Here is a 19,524-nt window from a genome sequence, read left to right as displayed (position 1 = left end):
CGCGAAAAGGGTAGGTCTGCATTGTGGCCGGTGTATCGAGTACAGATCATGTCCCGGCAAACTAAGAAATAAACTTTGTGGACGGAAACAATTCAGCGATAAATGACTACGTAAAGATGACAAACATTTATCATGACATGCTTTCGTGTTTACGATAATCTGAGTTTTAAGTTACAGAGAGCAGATCAGTTGTTAGGTTATCTGATATCAAAGCTTTACAGAGGTATGAATGACAAAGAAACGGATTCATAGCACCAGCAAATAAATTCACGTCTCTAAACAGAAATTGGCATGAAAAGAAAAACGAGAACAGAAAACACGCAATGTGTGATTATGTAAGCATTTTATATCCCTCTATATAAATTGGTCATCTGGAAGTCACTTGTGAAAGGCAACCAGAAAAGAGGGGGATTCATTTGATTACTATGCTGCTTAAATTCACACTCAACTGACTCAACCAATTTACAATCAGTGTGGACGAGCCATAATTCACGTACGAGGATATGCGAAACAGTGTAACCCTATCATAACATTTCTTGAACATTATATAGAAACTTCCACACCTGGTACAAAACTATGCATCTACACACAGAAATTATAAAACATGAGACTGGAACTAGGGGAAAAGGGAAAAGAAAGAAAGAGAAAGTGAACCGATAAAGAGAAGACATTTTTCAGAACTCACCACAATTCGACTCTCTATAGGTCTAACCAAGAACACCAACTCCTTTGTACATCCTGATCAAGCAACTAGAGGACCGGAGTGTTTGTAATTCTGATTCGACCAAGTGGAACAAACTGATTCGTCCATGTCCAGGCCTTGGGCGCCAACACACAAATATTGGTTTATTAACTTCGTATTGAAGGAATCATGTTTGAAGCTCCCTTGCGGATGTGGTGGTTTGCCATTTGAGCAAGAGGGTCCCGAAATGTCAACACCCTTCTCTTTGTCCATGAAAGTGGGGGAAGACATAGACGATCTTGACAGAGGACTTGTGTGCGATTGAGATGCAAAAGCTAAATGAGGCCTTGCCTGAATCACACCATGTGATAAACCAGCAGTAAATTTCATTTTAGTGTACGGGCTCGGAAAGGAAACTGTCCTTTTGTTGTTTGGCAGGGAGGAAGATTTGGAATACATCTGCCGAAGTGGAATTGGATTGTCGTCCAAATCTACACAGGTGCTAAATGACTCAGAATCATTATCTCTTACGTCTATGCTAGATTCCTTTTTTTCTTTCCTCCTCCGCCATTGAAGAAGAAACTTAAGGCGCCTTGCAGCATAAGTTACAGAACTTGACTTCTTATTGTTTACTGAGTTGGGTGAGCCAAACTGTCTTAGCTCACCTGAGAACGTGTTGAATTGCACGCTTGACTGATCGCAACTGGCATCAGAAGCATTGTCAATGCCTGTGTATAAGAATATCTCTGCATCGGGAATTCTGAAAGAGGTTCCCGGACTGCTCCCAATACCCTGCATTCTCAAATGGGAAACAAGGGCACTCCTTGCTTTACGGTCCTGACAATTAGAGATCCCTCCGGCTGAAATCAATTGCTTGATCAGAAGTTCGGAAGATGCTGACTTTGGCCTTTGCTTAAGAATATCTAGAGGGGTCATGCCGCCAGAATCACGGATGTTTAAATTAATTGATGGAACAGTCATGAGGAGTTCCACCAAATTAGATTGAATGTTCTCGGTTACAGCCATGTGAAGAGCAGTTCGTCCATCATTGTTCTTAACATTAACAACGTCCTGCATGTTCACAGTACCACCACATACTAATTGCTTAATAAGCTCAATCTGTTTGTCCAGTCTCCGGAAACCAGGGCTTCTGAAACCAGCCACTGCCAAATGCAGAAAGGTATCTCCATAGTTGTTTGACAAAGTGGTTAATGAGAGAGATGCACGAATTAGGACCTCCACCACAGCCAAGTGACCCCTATAAGCGGCCACATGTAAAGCTGTGTTCCCTTGATTATCTACAATTGTGATGGTATCAAAGAATGCTATTAGATACTCAACCACCTGCACAACAGAATGATAAAACTTTTAACATTATAAGTAATATTTCAATGTTTAAAGGAGATATGAACGATATAAAAGGTTAAAATCTAACGAAGCAAGAAAATGGATTAAAAAGAATAAAAAGAGACTCCATTCAGTCAAGTTTTGGTGCCTGTGAGGCCGTTAAATTTGGTGAGCAGCCATCAATATGTTGAAGCCAAACTATTTATGAATGGATGTTAAGGCCAAACTAACAATAAACCATTTAACTGTTTATTCTAATTTAATTAAACCAATCCTCACTCCATTTCAGCAATACAACTCAAAACTAATAAGTACTCATATAAACTGAAGAAATAAGTAAATAACTGAAGAAAAATCTCTTCCAACTTCTGTAAACCTCAATATCAGACCTAGCGTGCCTTCAATTACACAACATTCTACTAAACGATGTGAAAGTAACTGAATTCAATCATCTAACAAACATATAGAACGAGACTCACCTCAACCTGCCCTCTGCCAGAGGCTGTATGCAAGATGGTAGATCCCTGAGCATCTCTATAAGCCAATACATCCTCACAATCCCCAAGCAAGTCCCTCAAAATCTCCAAATTGCCACCTCTAGCTGCGGCATGAACCGCCCGGTTCATCATTTCCCACTTGAAATCCGATGTAATATCACCCAACCTCTCTTCCAATTCTCCATTGCTAAGACTAAACCTTGGCGACACAGAGAAATCAAGCAGCAGCCTGAAAACCTCAGAGTTCTTGCTCCTGGCTGCAGCATAGAATATGTCAGTGACTCCATACTCTCCTTCTCCAAAAACAAGAAGAGGGTCTCTGTCCAGCAACTCCCTGACAAACCCCACATCCCCGGCTGAGGCGGCGGTGTAGAGAAGCCATCCGCCGTAGCCGGCCCTGATGAGAGAGTTGTGTCCGCTCTGCATTTGGCACTCGTGGAGGAGCCTCTTGGCAACTTGTGACCGGCATTTGGCAACATCATCGAACTGAGCCTCGTCGTCCCAGACAGTTTCGAGGCGGCGGATACGGCGTAGTGAGGTCAGCTTGATGAGGAGGTTTGTGTCAAGGTGAAGAAGCTCACAGACCAAATCATATAAGCCATTGGCTGATGCCCAATCGATTGGTGATGCATACCACCATTGGTCTCCCGTGCTCTCCCACCTCAGAGGGAAGTAAGATGGTGCCATTGTGACCCAAGAAATGGCTATCAAAAACTCAAATACCAACTCTCAGAGGAATTTTGTCGAGCACATGGACTGCAAAATCCAAAACCCAGAATAACAGAGCACACAAAAGCAAATCACAGATGAGACATAAAGCGAAAGTGAAAAGGCCCAACAGGGTACGAAAAGAATTTGCTTTTTTAGTGGGAAAGTTGCAGAAAAGCTAAAGATTTAAGCTTTTCATTAGAATGGAGGTATAAGAATCAATGCAACTGAGTTTGTTAAACCAAAAAAAAAAAAAAAAAAACAGATTGGAGAACTGACCCATCAACTGTATGAGAACGACATGAAGTTTTGGATCAAACCCAATAGAGTTTAAGCTGAGAAATTGGTATTGGAGAATTGGGAGGACAATATTAGGCAGGAAAGGCCACTGGCACTGTCTGTTTCCACTTTCCAGATGAAGCTATGGAGGTGAAAAGATAAGCAGAGGAGACTTGACTTTTTAGGAAAAGGAGAGAAGGAGAGGAGCCCAATGTGTGAAGGTGGGGAGGAAAGTGAGAATTTTGGAAGATAATAACAAAACAATAGGAAAATGGCCACTTGATATATATATGGTGGAGGGAAAGTTAAGAGACAAAAGCATCGAAAGATAGAGATTCTTTTTCGGTCCGTGAGGGCGCAGTGCAGATTGAGATTTGGAGTCACTGAGAGTGAGGGAGAGCTTTATAAAGATTGCATAGGAGACCGGTGACGGACCAAACTAGGCAGATCATTCATGGTTTTGAGGAATCTTTTATGAAGAGACAAAATGAAAATGATTGGCGGTGCTGGTTCCAGAAACTCGTTACGTTTCTGTGTTAAGTTACTCATCCGCTTAAGACACGCACAAGAGATTGATTCGACAATCTCTCATGTGTATCTTAGATAGATGAATGGACTTAAGCATATAAGCATATGTTTTAAAAGTTTCTCGTGTTGGTTAAATTGGGTATCCTCGTCCCTTAATTTAAAGGGCTTTTATTGTTTTGGGTAAATTACATAGTAGCCCTTCAGGTTTGAGATCTATTACAACCTCATACAACGTCTTTAAAACATTTCACTTTCATATATCATGTACCATTTTATTTCAAAATAATACCTCCGTTAGATTTTCCGTCCATTCATCTGTTAAGTGCTGACGTGGTTACCACATTTGTACAACGTGGCTGCCAAATGTGTGCCACGTGGCAAAAAAAATTTAATTTAATTTTTTTTTAAAATCTGAATCTTCTAAATTAAAAAAAAAAAGTTTAGAAAATCCAAAATCCCATCACCCCCCACCCCATACCTGCACCTTTGAAGGAAAAAAAAAAAAACCAGAGAACAACCCAGATCCCATACCTCCCGCGAAACCCATACCCTATACGACCACCCCCCAACCCAGATCCCATTACCACCCCCTGGTGCGAAACCCATATCCCCCCCTGAACCGTAAGGACGTCATCCTCCCCCGCATCATCTTCGTCGTCAAAGACGACAACAAGCAGGAGCAACAGGGCGACGATGAGAAATCCCCGGTCGACGGCGAGATTGGGTGGTGACGAAGGACCTCCGTGAGGAGCAAAGGGATCGGAGAGAGAGCTATGCGGTGGTGATGGGGAAAGGGCGACGTTGATCTGGGAAGATAGAAGGAAGGGGAGGTGAAGAGAGTGAAGAAGAGGGAGAAATGGGTCGGGGATTTCTGTTTTTTTTTTTTAATTGGGGGTTTCGGGAAGGTGAGGGGAGGGGTGGGGGATTGTAGGGGAGGTGGAGGCGGAGGTGGGCGTGGGTAGGTTGGGATGGGTTTCAGGCTGTTTTTTTTTTTTTTTTTAATAATTTAGAAGATTCAGATTAAAAAAAAAAAATTAAATTATTTTTTGCTATGTGACACACATGTGGCAGCCACATCAGCACTTAACGGATCAATGAACGGAAAATCTAACAAAGGTATTATTTTGAAATAAAATCATGATGTATGAAAGTGAAATGTTTTAAAGATATTGTATGGGGTTATAATAGACTTCAAATCTAATGGGCTATTATGTAATTTACCCAATTCTTTTGGTAACAACTAATAATGTATTTCTTTTAGGAATTAGTGTAGTAGGCATGTGACAAAGAAACCTAATTATATTGGTATAAATGTAAGTAGGGCAGAAGGGGGTCACAGTCACACCGACTGTGGGGGTATCCTGTGGTAGGGTTGACCTAATAATCTGGGTGCATAAATGGGAAGTTGGGTTGTAAACAGAGGACCCTCCATGATGGAATTCATCGTTAAATTATATTTAAATGAGAATAAAAGGGCATGTGGACACTTTTAATTATTTCATCTCTATGTTTTTTAATGGTTATCAAAGCCTACTAATTGAACGTCTGAGCTACCTTTTATATTGTCAATTAATTTTATAGAGTAATCTCAATTTGTTTTGTTAGTTGTAGATACGTGTTGCTCATATTTGGTGAGCAAGCATGGCGAACAAAGGGTCCCGAAGTACCTTCTCGAGAGAATTTTTCCAGCTTCCAATGGGACACTAAACCACCCTGATCCCTTAATGAATATGTCTCTAATTATGACAATAGTATAGCCATGAAACATATTATTCATATAATATTTGTAAATCCTCCGCATCGTTATAATTAACAAAACGCAAATAATAACATAGACTACAATTGCATTATCGACAATATCAATACAATATCGCTAACAAGATCCCAAAGTATGGGAAAGGGGGAAGGAAGCATGAGCAATGAGGAGAGCAAACATTAATGGAAGCAAATCATGATTAAAAAGGAGTGGGAGAGAGTAAAAGAAGGGATAGCGGGTAGACAAGGGTCAAATAAATACGAGCAAAAGAAGAGATAATTAGTTAAGATTAAGTAGGTGGGCCATGTTGCATTGCTGCTTGCACATGCCTTGGTTCGTGGTTAGTAGATCGTAAATATCATTGGATCACGAGAGAGAAACTGAGCTGATACTCTGAAGAAATTCGTAATCTTTATATGGTTGTTTGATATAGGGACACGTGTCTCGTGATCCAATGTCTCGAATGTTGCTTGCATCGCCATCGAACAAACAGTCAAACATTCTGCAGGATAAGAAGGACAAATGCAAGGCATCGTCGCTTGTCAAAATTTAGGAATGGAATGCCCTACCACCACTGCAGGTTTGGTACAAATGAGCATACAACATTGCGCTAATTATGTGTCTACTAATTCGTATTCTGCAATTAGAAAAAGAAGAATTGAGTTGACGAAAAGTCAGAATCCAGATTTTTGTCGAAAATTCGCTAAACTAATTTTGAATTAAACTATTATGCTTGGGGTGTTGTAGGATTTGCGTGTGTGCACGATTTGCGTGTGTGTGCACACACGAAGCGTGGTGTTACCATCGATATTGCACAAGTATGTTAGTTCATCTCCAACAGAAGGGTCCAGAGGGTCAGAGGGCCGAAAATGGCCCTAAAACCGTCTTCAACCGAAGGCTAGGCCAGAGAGCTTGGAAATCTGGAAGGGCCCCACGGATTTTCAAAAGGCCAAAGGGCCAAAGGGCTGGTTATTTTTTTTTATAGTTTTCCTATTGTTGTCGGTTATAACCGACAGCATTAAAGAATGATTTTTTAATATTGTCGGTTATAACCGACAGTAATAAGTATTCATAGGCAAAAAAAAAAATTTATTTACTATTAGTGTCAGTTATAACCGACACTAATAGTTTGAAATTTTTTTGAATATAACAGCTAGTTGAGTCAGCTAGCCGTTGGGTTTTTTTTTTTTTTTTTAATTTAAACATTTCTTTTCTTCTATAAATATGGTGAAGTTCTTTCAATTCTTCACTTCATTGGCAATATTTCCTTCTTCAATATTTTTCAATATTTCCTTCAATATATTTCTCAATATTTCCTTCAATATATTTTCCAATATTTCCTTCATCTATAATATTTGTTTCAATTTTTCAATAATTTCCTTCAATATTTTTTCAATAATTTCCTTCATTTTTTTCCTATAACTTATATTTCACAAAATTTGTTTCATATTTTTTTTTAAATTCCATTTTTTTCTATAACTTCTATTTCACAAAATTTGTTTCATATTTTTTTTAAATTCTATTTTTTTGCCTATAACTTCCTAAGCCATTATACAACATTAAATTAAATTAAGTAACATGAAACAACATTAAACAATATGAAACAACATTAAATAACATTAACCAACATAAAAATTATACAACATGAAACTTAAACAACATTTTTAAAAACATTTAAAAACATAAAATGTAAATGCCTACTCCATGCTTCTTTGGGCCCCAAGATGTGCAACAAGATTTTGTTGTAGGTACTTGTTTGTGGCACGAGAACGTATCATTTTATAGCGCCTCATGTACTCATCTATAAAGATACTACCAGTTCTTGGATTGAAAGGCAAATTAGGCTCGTCATATATTTTTGTACGAGCCATTCTTGACCTATTTGGATCTTCTTGGTCGTCATCGGACTCTCCATCAATATACCCATCTCGATCATCCTGCACTATCATATTGTGTAATATGATGCAAGACATCATGATAGAGTCCAAATTTTCTCGACTCCACACTCTTGCCGGTTTGCTGATGATCTTCCACCGTGCTTGTAGAATACCAAAAGCTCTCTCAACATCTTTCTGATATGCCTCTTGGTGTAAGGTAAACAACTCTTCCGCGTCATTCCTAGGGTTTGGAATTGCTTGGACAAGTGTTGCCCACTTTGGGTAGATGCCATCTGCCAAATAATACCCCATATTGTATTGACAGTCGTTGATGTAGTAGTCAAGTTGAGGTGCTTTACCTTCCGTCAAGTTATTGAAGATGGGTGAACGCCCAAGAACTGTAATGTCATTTTGGGATCCAGGGACTCCAAAGAAAGCATGCCAGATCCATGTGTCATATGAGGCAACCGCCTCTAACACAACAGTTGGCTTTCTCGACCTTCCGCTAAAACCTCATTGCCATCCGGTGGGACAATTCTTCCAATCCCAATGCATGCAGTCTAATGACCCTATCATGCCCGGAAACCCACGGTCTTCAACTTTGCGAATGAGCCAATTCAGATCTTCTTGATTTAGCTCGCAGAGGTACTCATCTTTGTACAGCTGAACAATTGTGTCACAAAATTCTTGAAGGGTATCGAGGCATGTAAACTCAAACATACCATGGGTTTCATCAATCGAATCAACTGGGGAGCCATATGCCATCATTCGGAGTGCAACAACAACCTTCTGATGAGATGAGAAACTAGGGCGGCTTGCTCTGTCCCGCTTCTGTCGAAAGTACGGATTGACCTGCTGAACATCACAAAGTAAACGCTCGAAGACATGACGCCTCATCCGGAAGCGACGTCTGAAATCCTCTTCTGTGTACACCGAGTTGGGGTCGAAGTAGTTGTTCATCAGATTGGCATGCGTCATCGCTCTGTTTCGTGGTTTGTGAGAGTGACCAGCAATAGAGCCACCCCATTGAGGTTGTTCCTCAATTGGCTAACACACCATGGCCGTAGCCATGGCTGTTGTTATGTTTTGTTTGTTGCGCCTTACTTGAACTTCTTCATCAGACTCCTCATCTTCTCATCTCATTTGCACCCATTTTGCTTATCTTTTGGAATTGGATGAGGACCCCCAGTTGGAATCTGAAGAGGATCCAAAGTTGGAATTCATTGCAAACTTGAATTGAAAGAGATTGAATTTAAATAGATTGAATTCAAAGTTGTGTGAATTATATCCTAATATCCACCCTATTTATAGCAAAAAAAATTTCAAATCCAACAGCTAGCTGACGTCAGCATAATGTCAGCTACCAACGGCTCGCTAACGTCATGCTGATGTCACTTAGCCGTTGGATTTGAATTTAAGTTGTAGTTTTTAAATAATAAATTATGTTTAGCCCTATCGCCCTTTGGCTCTCGGTTGGAGATGATTTTTTGTGAAATGGCTAAAACGAGCCCTCTAGCCCTCGGTTAGAGACAGAGGCAAATATGACCATGTACTGTTCATTAAAATATTAATATCTTGAAGAATCTTGGAAGGCCAGAGGGCTAAAACGAATCATCTGACCAGCCATCGGTTGGAAATAGCCTTAGAGTGCTATTTTAGTAAAAGAGCGGGCAATTTTCCGATGTGAGATTCAGGGTCTCAACATTCACCATTGCAACCTATTTAGGAATATTAGCACACATACCAAGGCAGAGGGGAACTTGATAAGTGTGAGGGCATGAAATAAGAATTGAGATCCTTTCCAAATTTTTGTATCCGAAGCCAACGGTTCAAAAATTTAGAGCACTCAATTTAAATCATACTGCTCTTATTAGCCCATCCTATTAAGATCACTCCACACAAAACCAAGCCCTTGAACAGCTTGGAGAGATTTCTCACCTAAACGGTCCAGATTTCCGAGGTCCGTCTAACTCCGAAAACAGAGATCCAGCAGAACAGCTTACACGAATCTAGGGTATACAAATAGAAAGCAAGAAACGATCTTAAGCTACAATGATATATCTCAACTTAGCCCGATAAGCATTAGCAAAAGGGAATAATGGCAAGTTTTAAGAAGCACAACGTTGAAGCTAGAAGAGAGGAGCAACCCCCCTCCCCTCGGTTTTTGCAGTATATCATCAAACTTTTAAAACTAAAGTACAAAATTTTATTTCCTTGTTGAAAGAAAAGCAAAAAGGGGAAGGAACTCATAAACTGACAATGTCAAAGTATCAAAAATAGATAACCCAGGGAGCATTAAGTCACACAGGAAACAAGAAACTTCTTATTCTGAACTCCCAAACCATAACCTAAAAACCCTAGAGACTCGATGCTACGTGCACGATCAAGTCTACCACACGGGAACTGTAACCCCACTCGTTGTCGTACCATGAGACAAGCTTGACAAAGTTGTCATTCAATGCAATTCCAGCCTTGGCATCAAAGATGCTTGACCTGCAACAGCACGAGACATGTAATTAGGCTACATTCATGGTATAATGTAAACAATCAACAAAAACCACGCAGGTGTGCAAAGCGATCCCACGTCAAAAAACTGTGCAAACTTGGATTCAAAACTGTTTTCAACATATTATCAATAGAATCTTGTTTAACATAGACTAATAATACCAAATTCATCAAAATGGATTTGCTATTTTACCTGCTGTCACCAATGAAGTCGGTGGACACGACATCATCTTCGGTGTAACCCAAGATACCCTTCAACTTGCCCTCAGACTCCTCCCTGTTCATGACAGAATCACAGATGAAAATTAAAACCAACACAAACTCATGGTTTATGTAGATGACAACATCCTGATAAAAAATACCAAATAAAAAGCAAAACACGAAAAACAGAGCAAATCTTACTTGATAGCGGCCTTGATCTGTTCATAGGTTGCAGCCTTCTCAAGCCTGACAGTCAGGTCAACAACGGAAACATCAACAGTGGGCACACGGAAGGACATTCCGGTCAATTTTCCATTAAGAGATGGGAGCACCTTTCCAACAGCCTTCATAATAACACATGGTTAGCAACTTAGCACTACAAGACAACTTAAAAGAGACGGACAACAGTAATGAGCATTGTTAATCAAAATTCATCAATTACCTTGGCAGCTCCAGTGCTACTAGGAATGATGTTGAAGGAAGCTGCACGTCCACCTCTCCAGTCCTTCATTGATGGACCGTCAACAGTCTTTTGGGTGGCTGAATAACAATAGGGTAACCATAAACTTCAGTTAGTTTCAGCCTATGTTATATCAAAACTCATACAACTTAACAATTCAAGAGCCAAATCTTACCAGTGATGGAGTGCACCGTGGTCATGAGACCCTCAACAATTCCGAACCTGTCGTTGATAACCTACAAACAATTGAAACAAAAAACAACGTAAATCACACATTCAATAGTATCAAAAATCAATAAAAACTAACAGAAACAAACAGACTCAAACCTTGGCAAGGGGAGCAAGGCAGTTGGTAGTGCAACTGGCATTGGAAAGAATGTGAATGTCTGGCTTGTATTCCTTCTCGTTCACACCAACAACGAACATGGGAGCATCCTTGCTGGGAGCAGAGATGATAACCTTCTTTGCACCCCCCTGGACACGAAAACAAAACGAGTCAGTCCTGATGAACTTAAAAATAAACATATAACAGAACCATATGAATACCAATAAGGTTGACTCCAAAAAGACACAACCACTATTCAGGCTACAACAAGTCAGCCTAACTTCAGGAGTAACAGATAAAGAATTCCAAAAGCTTATGTAGGATCAATTAACGAACTGGGATCACAATCACTATATAGGCTACAACATGTAACACAAAGAAGCTAAAAGGTACCAAGTGAATTCCGAATGCCTATTCAAAGATGTAAGAGCAATCAACAGATGTAAGAACAATAACCAGAAACGCAATTACTAGATGGCAATTGTGATAACAACCAAAATTTCACATGCTAATTTCAAAAATCCAATGATCAATGCAATAGAATCATAAAACCAATAAAAAGAGAGTAAACCTTGATATGGGCAGCAGCTTTCTCCTTGTCGGTGAAAACACCGGTAGACTCAACAACAAAGTCAGCACCGGCCTCACCCCATGGGATCTCCTCTGGGTTCCTTTACAAGATCAAACATAGAAATCATTCATTAAGCAATAAGCATATGATTCTACAAAGCAAAACAAATATTGCGCTCCAATTGTCCCAAAAACAACAAACTGGGTTCTATGCTAAGTTCAATCACGTAAGACGATAAACTAATTAGTACCTGATTCCGAAAACAGCGACAGGCTTCTCACCGAAGAGAAGGGTCTTGGAGTCCTTGACCTTGAGCTCATGGTGTTTCCATGCGCCATGGACTGTGTCGTACTTGAACATGTAGGTCTAAACACAAAACCAACCACACAAATCACTAATCCAATCCAAAATACGTAATCGAAACTCGAAAAACAAAATAAACTACAAATCACATCCAACATCCGAAATCGAAACTAAAAAATAAATAAACTACAAATCACACAGATATATTTATGTAAATAACTCACCATGTAGTCGGTGGTGATGAAGGGATCGTTGACAGCAACGAGCTCAACATCGTCCCTCTGAAGAGCGACCCTAGCAACCAATCGTCCGATTCTTCCGAACCCTAAACCCCATTTCAATTCAAATCTCAATTAATTCACAGATCAAATCACAGGTTAACAAACCAACGGTCAAAACACAAAAAGCGACGGATCCGATCATTACCGTTGATTCCGATCTTGATCTTCTTGCCAGATGTTGCTGATCGACACAAAGAAGAACAAACAAAAAGGGTCAAAAACACACAAAAATTACAGAAAATTCAACAAATAAACACAAGATCAGCAGCAAGTAAAAATGGCGAAATCGAAATCAACAATTGAGAATTAAGATGAATACCCATGATGATTGTAGAGAGAGAGAGTAAAGTCTAGAGAGAGAGAGGCAGATAAGAAAACCGATTGAGGGTTTTAGATGGTAGTGTGGGAGAGAGAGTGAGCGTTGAGATATTATATAAGGGGTTAAACCAGTCGGTGGTTTTGGTCACGTGCAGCGGTTTTTCTTGGACAAAAAGAAAGTCGCTTTGCAGCCGTTGATTGCGTTTAGGGCTTTGTATTAGCCGCTGATTTATTATTACCCGCTAGATTTTCTGTGAGCGCTCTCCGGCGATTCGGTCACGCGTTCTGGAGATTTGGCATTAATGGGATGTGCGTGGAGGGCAAGGCGCTTCGGTTGCACGTGGCGCTCGTGAGAATGGGTCGGCGACCTTTTTTTCTGGTATATTCGGTTGGAGATGCTGCGTTGAGGATGACGTGGCGAAATTGAAATTTGGTCGATGAGTGAAATCTGAAAAGTCAAATTAGAAAGGGTGAGCTTCTGGGATTACCGGTCAAATTCGACTTAAGGCTTAAATACAATTCACGCCATGTTCTAGATAGTTTTATATACGATTTTACAGGTTTACTTTGTAATGTATGTTAATAATTTAAACTGTTTATTATTTAAAATATCATTCATAGAGCATTATTGTGAAAAAAATTAGATTTTTGCAGAACAATTAATTAAGACTTTAATTTATAGTGAAGAAATTGACGAGTACAATTCTCCGAAGAAATGTTAAACCTTTAATCTAACAATCGTATGGTTTTAGGTTTTGTGATTTTTGGTAAATATGATATTTTACAGAAGAACTAAAAGATAGATAGTTCGGATCGTTAACATACGTTAATGATCCTCAAACAAAAATAATGATGCCACGGATCAATCCTCATAAAAAAACTATGGTTAATGTACAAGAAAAAGGTCTCAAGTCATAGATTAAATTCTTGTGTTCATGATAGAGAGATTCAAGTTTTGCTTGAATGTTAGTGAAATTTTATATTTTGACTGAGTTCATCATTTTTTATCTATAAATTTTAGCTTTGACGTAATCTCAACCTCGTAACGCATTTTCTTAACATTTCGAACAAATGCATGTCTATTGTGTGTTGTTGACGTAGCAACTAGCAAAAAACAAATTTTACTGTATACCTTTTGAAATTGATTTTAAAATGATAGATATATCGTTGAGGTTGAAGTTGAAGTTGAACATGGAACTTGGAACGCACTCTAGAAGGCACAATTCTGATGCAAACCAAACTCCAAACTCCAGAAGATAACTTTTGAAAGACTGTTATTGTCATGCCTTACCGACGGATGGTGATGCATCAACTCATTCTGCCCACAGATTATGCACCAATTGACCAATAGAATTCACATATTCCTTCTTTAAACCACAACCATTACCTTTATCAAATAACTACTAGTCTTGTTGCTGAATCATCTATTCTAGGTTAGAATAATCTATGTATAAGCAGTGATGGATCTAAGGTCATCTCCAATTGAGGGCTGGTCAGAGGGCTCGTTTTAGCCCTCTGGTCCTCCAAAAAATTAATATTTTAATGAACAGTACAACGTCATATTTGCCTCCATCTCCAACCGAGGGCCAAAGGGCCATATGACTTGTTTTAGCCCTGTTACAAAAAACCGTCTCCAACCAAGGGCCAAACATAATTTATTATGTTAAAACTACAAGTTAAATTCAAATTCAACCGCTAAGTGAAACAAATTATGTAAAATTTTGTTAAAAAAATGAAACAAATTTTGTAAAATAGAAGTTATAGGAAAAAAATGGAATTTAAAAAAAATATGAAACAAATTTTGTAAAATAGAAGTTATAGGAAAAAAATAGAATGAAGTGAGATAGTATGGAATGGTGAAAATTATGTGAGAAATGATGTATGAATAGCTTAGGTATTTATAGGAAAAGAAAAAGGTTTAAATTCATTATAAAAAAAATTGAATACAACGGCTAGTCAGCTAGCTGTTGGATTCAAATTTTTGTTTAAGCATTCATATCAGTTATAACCGACATGAAATATTTATATTAAATATATAAATATAAATACATTCTTGTTATATTTGACAGGATTTTTTGAATTTCTGGCTAGCCCCGGGCTGGCTGGATTGGCTGGATTGGCCCAGCCCTTTGACCCTTTGGCCCTTTCAGATTCTGTAGGGCCCACGAGCCCTTTGGCCTAGCCTTCGGTTGGAGACGATTTTCGGCCCTATGGCCCTCTAGACCCTTTGGTTAGAGATGGCCTAAAATTTGAACTTTGGAATTGTCAAACACTTGGTAGGTTTGTTGTTGTTTGTCGAACCATGTTGCACATTCACAATTTGATGAGCGTTATCGAGAGCTTTGAGTTACATCAAGTTTACTAAGATATGCCTAGCAGACATTAACACTATGTTTAGATGAAGAAATTTAAGATTACTAAGGAATTTTAAAATGACGGAAGTTGAAATGAAGGAATTTTATTTTTTAGAATTTGTGATTTTTTTTTTTGTTAACTTAAAAGAACAATGGAATTGAAAACGGAATTTGTTAATTTTAAACTCCCAATCATAGAAATTGGGAATTGACACCTATCTACATGGAATTTAAACTTAGAAATTGGAGGCCCCAAATTCCAAGTTTTTTTTTTCCATGCGGAAATTCTAAATTTCTATGTTATAAATCCAAACAAGGGAATTGATGCATGTCAATTTATAAATTATGACTTTTATCCAAATTCCAAATTTATTTTTCTCATCCAAACATAGTGTAAGCGCTTCATGATCACAAGTGGGATCCATATCAAATATTAAGGGGGTCTCCAAAGTACCTTCACATGCATGTTTCCCCGATCTCCAAGTGGTCTTGGAACCCCATATGCGACACTTGCATACACTTTATCGCTACATTTTCTTATACATTCAGTTTGACGTATTTTATCCATATCAATTTTATAATTATTGATATCGACCAAGGAAGAAAATATCGATAATATCGGCGATATATCGCCTATATTATCGGTTTTTCCCCAAACCGATATTTTAAGTGGTATCCAAGGGGTTTTCGTCAAAATTTCGCGATAATATCGATAATATCGCGAAATTTCGGAACTGTGCAAGTCGGAGACGAACGCCGGAGCTTCTACAGCTCCAGCCGACTGTAAAACAACCCCCTAGACTCCGATCTAGGTATGAAAATGAAATAGAAGACGAGAGGAACGTTTTTATAACGTCCGTTTGCCGTGAAACGGCCGGAGGTGTTCGGAAAGTTTGTCGACACCCACAGCCTCGCCGGAGATGGGTGTGCCTATTCCCGAGTCGATTTCATCCCAAAAACCTTGCAAAAAGATGAGATAGAACTTCAATTTCACATCTAAGCTTCGATCTAGAACATAAAAAAAAAACTCGAAGCTTACCTAACCGGAGAAATTGAAGGAACTCGTCGGAGGTTCCTGTGTTCGCCGAGTTGCAGAAACGAGAAGGAGAAGGAGAAAGACGAGGGTTCCTGCGTTCGCTTGATCTGACGAATGATCAATTTCGAGTTGTACGACGACGAGGAGATAGAGGAGGGGGAAGAGGAAGGGGAAGGCGACGTCGTAAAGGCGGAGTCGTCGTCTTCGATTAGCTTCTCCGATTTGACGAAATCGATGACGATAGCGTCTAGGGTTTCCCAGTTAATTGGCGTCGAGTCCATTTTTTGGAATTTTCTGGGAAAATTTTGGACTGTTTGGTTGGAAGGAAAATGACTAGAGAGAGAGAGAGAGAGAGAGAGAGAGAGGTGGAGGCTCGAAGGGGAAAATATTATGTGAAACGAAGGGAAGACACGAGGTCTTTCGTAAATTAGAGGGCAGAGAGGTGCGAGTAATGTTAGTGTCACCATGTGGGTGATTTAGGTTTTTTACTGACTTGTACGTGGACGTCTTGGGGTGTGCAAAATATCTAATCTGATATGATTTGATCTGCGCACATTTGACGTATACGGATCTGGAAAATATATATAACAAAATGGTAATTTTCTTATTTTTATTTATTTATTTTATATAAAGAATGAGTACATTATAAATAAGTTGTGATTACATATGTGTTTGTGATTACATATTCAGCCTGTAATATTTATATGGTCGTTAAGATGTCTGCAAGGCTTGCAAGCTAATATTTATTATTTAGGATAAATTTCTATATTTAAAAAAAAACACCAAGGGGATTCGAACCCTTCCCATTTTACTCCTTCAACATAGTGAAAATTTTGAACCTCATAAGAATTCTATGTGGTACTAAGTCACTCATGTATCTTACCATGCAATGTATAAAGTGTAAAATATTGTACTAATTCATTATATATAAATGATTATGGTGTGTTTAAACTTCTTTCATTAATTACTACATATTTTATACACTCACAATGTTTGTCAGCTCGCTATATAATCAACTTAAATCAGTTAAATCCATAATGCAATGCATTTCCTTCCAATTTTTTGTGATAAACTAATAGATAATTGACTAAATAAACATCCTGCAAAGTTTCAATAAAAATTTCCAAGTTTTTCTTACAATTTCCGTGGTTTCCATGTAATTTTTATCGATATCGATATTATCCCGATATTTCCGTATTTTCAGACTACCGATATTTCCGATATTATCGATATTTTCTTCCTTGATATCGACAATGATCCAGTTATCGTTTCCAGTGACAGAGCCATGCATCAGCTGCCCATTGCCCTGGCCGGCTGTCCCCCTCCCGAACCCCAACAATATTTCGAGCAAGCTATATATACAATCGTGCAATCAATTATTCATGCAAAAAATATAAATACGTTCTTAACTCAATCAGAGTCTTTCAACGTAGAAAGTAAAATTCCTAAATATATATAGCTAGGCGTGCATGAAACATCACCAACCACCAGGTCGAAGCGTGGATTGATGACCGAATGGTAGGTATGCATTTTCAATTACAATAGTCAACCATGAAATGAAGGCTCAAGCGATTAATCTGCAAGTGACTTATAGCTTAGCTGGTTAAGAATGTTTATTTTTGCACTTGAAGCTTCATGTTCGAATTCCTTTTCATGTAGTTTAGATGAGTTAGTTTTATCTATTTTATCGATTGTTGTAGGAAACGAGTGCAGTGATGTTTTATGATTCATACAGTTGAACCATTTAATGAGATAAGACTTTATTATTGTATCAATTATCATATAAAAAAATAGTTATTCTATTTTTTTAAAACATTACCATAACCTAATTGAACGTACTAGAGTTGCATAAAATCAAAGCGGATGCCGGAATTTTTATTAAAATTTGAAGCCGATCGAACAAGAGAGAACTAAAGCGAGAAAATCATGTTTATAGGTTCCTCCGATTGCCCATTTCATGATATTTAAGCGGATTGAAGGATAGATAAACCCTATTTTGATAGCAAAACTCTCAATGACTTGGATAGTTTGATTATTAATGATTTGTGATCAAGACGGATAATGTGATGACAAGTGACTCATTTGTTGGATGCATCATGCCTTAGGCTAGGGTAAGGAATTTTTTGTTGACTGGACCTGCACGAGAGAACATTCTATAGGCCCATTGGGCCAAAATGGGTGACTCAATTAACTTCTAAATATGGTGAGGACCAAAAACGAAGCTTATTCAAATATTTCCTCAATTGGAAAGGCCACGAATTTTGAACAGAAAAATTAGAATAGTTCAAATTGGAATATGATTCTCTCTCCTCTAAATTTCTCTTCTTTTTTTGTCTCTTTCTATGTGAATGGTCACGATTAAATTATGTCAACACATTGTGTTGACTTGAGAAAGAAAAAGAAAAAGGTGAGGGGGGGAGGGAATTTAGAGGGGAGAAAATCCTACTCTATTGGAATTTGGATAAAAATTTGTCAAGGCTAAGCTTTTTCTTTACCTTGTAGTACACGCGAGCCACTCCGTAATTTTTGGGAGTCTAAAAATGGGTAATTAGCGGGGGCAATAAATATAGAGCCCATAATTGTGAAGAAAAACTCATTGTTCTGCCTTGTCTCTCACGCCACCTCCGACAAGAAAGAGAAGGGAATTGTGTTCAATCATCTTCCGTTCTCTTCTCTTTTCTTGGTTTCTTTCATCGGCTTTATCATGGTTTCCTCCTCCAGATGGATAAGGCCTGAGGTATTGGAATTATTTCGATTCTCGGTCTCTTATATGGTTACTTAAAAGTCAAAATATGAAAAAAATCAGATATTAAATTGATGAAGGAGAATAGTGATCTCATTCTCTCCTCATCTTTTTGATAGTCGGCACTCTGTTTGTCATGTGGAATCCCTATAAATATTCACTCGATAGACTTTTAGTGAACTGTGTTCTAGATTTGTAGTGCAAGTTTTAATTAATTTTTTTTATCATATATGTGACAAATTTCTGAATTCCATGCCAACTTTTTATTCTATGATATACTGTTCTCTAAAAATATATATATTTTTTGGCATGGACACGTAGGTGTTCCCCCTATTTGCTGCAGTTGGTGTAGCTGTTGGCATTTGCGGCATGCAGCTTGTTAGGAACATCACCAGCAACCCTGAAGTCAGGGTTACCAAGCAGAACAGAACTGCAGGGGTGCTAGAGAATCATGAAGAGGGTGAGAGATACGCAGAACACGGACTCCGGAAATATGTCCGTACCAGAGCTCCCCAGATCATGCCATCCATCAACAAATACTTCTCCGATCCACAGATGCCAAAGTGAATCGAGTGATGCAATTCATCGAATGTGCCGGAATTGGAGAACGTAGGACACAAAATTTGTTTTGTAAAAGGGTTTATGAGGCGAATTCTACGTGCTACAAGCTTCCAAGTAGTTGCTGTGTGTATGATCTTTTTTTATCAATAAAGTTCATATTTTTCCGACTCGGATCTATAACTAATTCCCTAC

General features: G+C 38.5%; 5 protein-coding genes across 5 annotated transcripts; 1 reads left to right on the top strand and 4 right to left on the bottom strand.

Annotated features, from left to right (window-relative positions):
* Window positions 1-504: 504 nt before the first annotated feature.
* On the bottom strand, window positions 505-4,173 carry LOC103403127 (uncharacterized). The gene is made up of 2 exons (XM_008341949.4): window positions 2,509-4,173; window positions 505-2,026 (listed from the first exon to the last, which is right to left on the bottom strand). Exons 1-2 carry the CDS (start codon window positions 3,211-3,213, stop codon window positions 743-745), a joined length of 1,989 nt encoding a protein of 662 aa, XP_008340171.3. The 5' UTR covers window positions 3,214-4,173; the 3' UTR covers window positions 505-742.
* Window positions 4,174-7,494: 3,321 nt separating this feature from the next.
* On the bottom strand, window positions 7,495-7,986 carry LOC139192977 (uncharacterized). Its single transcript, XM_070815923.1, has one exon. The coding sequence runs from the start codon at window positions 7,984-7,986 to the stop codon at window positions 7,495-7,497; it is 492 nt and encodes a 163-aa protein (XP_070672024.1).
* Window positions 7,987-8,187: 201 nt separating this feature from the next.
* On the bottom strand, window positions 8,188-8,652 carry LOC139192976 (uncharacterized). The gene has a single exon (XM_070815922.1). The coding sequence runs from the start codon at window positions 8,650-8,652 to the stop codon at window positions 8,188-8,190; it is 465 nt and encodes a 154-aa protein (XP_070672023.1).
* A 1,205-nt stretch (window positions 8,653-9,857) lies between these two features.
* LOC103403121 (glyceraldehyde-3-phosphate dehydrogenase, cytosolic) lies at window positions 9,858-12,989 on the bottom strand. Its single transcript, XM_008341945.4, has 11 exons — window positions 12,640-12,989; window positions 12,466-12,501; window positions 12,264-12,364; window positions 11,987-12,102; window positions 11,737-11,836; window positions 11,168-11,314; window positions 11,016-11,076; window positions 10,823-10,920; window positions 10,582-10,724; window positions 10,373-10,456; window positions 9,858-10,167 (listed from the first exon to the last, which is right to left on the bottom strand). The coding sequence occupies exons 1-11, from the start codon at window positions 12,641-12,643 to the stop codon at window positions 10,032-10,034; spliced, it is 1,026 nt and encodes a 341-aa protein (XP_008340167.1). The 5' UTR covers window positions 12,644-12,989; the 3' UTR covers window positions 9,858-10,031.
* Window positions 12,990-18,286: 5,297 nt separating this feature from the next.
* On the top strand, window positions 18,287-19,499 carry LOC103403120 (uncharacterized). Its single transcript, XM_008341944.4, has 2 exons — window positions 18,287-18,765; window positions 19,093-19,499. Exons 1-2 carry the CDS (start codon window positions 18,733-18,735, stop codon window positions 19,336-19,338), a joined length of 279 nt encoding a protein of 92 aa, XP_008340166.3. The 5' UTR covers window positions 18,287-18,732; the 3' UTR covers window positions 19,339-19,499.
* Window positions 19,500-19,524: the final 25 nt, after the last annotated feature.

Source organism: Malus domestica, chromosome 16, assembly GCF_042453785.1.
Source record: "Malus domestica chromosome 16, GDT2T_hap1".
Lineage (NCBI taxonomy): Eukaryota > Viridiplantae > Streptophyta > Magnoliopsida > Rosales > Rosaceae > Malus > Malus domestica.
The sequence above is the reverse complement of the archived record's forward strand: the minus strand, read 5'-3'. Positions and strand labels throughout refer to the sequence as shown.

Excerpts from the sequence above, each read along its gene's own strand:
- LOC103403127 (XM_008341949.4), bottom strand. The coding sequence starts at position 3,213 with ATGGCACCATCTTACTTCCCTCTGAGGTGGGAGAGCACGGGAGACCAA. Across the intron at positions 2,027-2,508 it reads CTGGCAGAGGGCAGGTTGAG|GTGGTTGAGTATCTAATAGC; the intron begins GTGAGTCTCGTT and ends TCTGTTGTGCAG.
- LOC139192977 (XM_070815923.1), bottom strand. The coding sequence starts at position 7,986 with ATGGGGTATTATTTGGCAGATGGCATCTACCCAAAGTGGGCAACACTT.
- LOC139192976 (XM_070815922.1), bottom strand. The coding sequence starts at position 8,652 with ATGACGCATGCCAATCTGATGAACAACTACTTCGACCCCAACTCGGTG.
- LOC103403121 (XM_008341945.4), bottom strand. Across the intron at positions 10,921-11,015 it reads CACGGTGCACTCCATCACTG|CCACCCAAAAGACTGTTGAC; the intron begins GTAAGATTTGGC and ends ATTGTTATTCAG. Across the intron at positions 10,168-10,372 it reads GACTTCATTGGTGACAGCAG|GTCAAGCATCTTTGATGCCA; the intron begins GTAAAATAGCAA and ends GTGCTGTTGCAG.
- LOC103403120 (XM_008341944.4), top strand. The coding sequence starts at position 18,733 with ATGGTTTCCTCCTCCAGATGGATAAGGCCTGAG. Across the intron at positions 18,766-19,092 it reads CCAGATGGATAAGGCCTGAG|GTGTTCCCCCTATTTGCTGC; the intron begins GTATTGGAATTA and ends ATGGACACGTAG.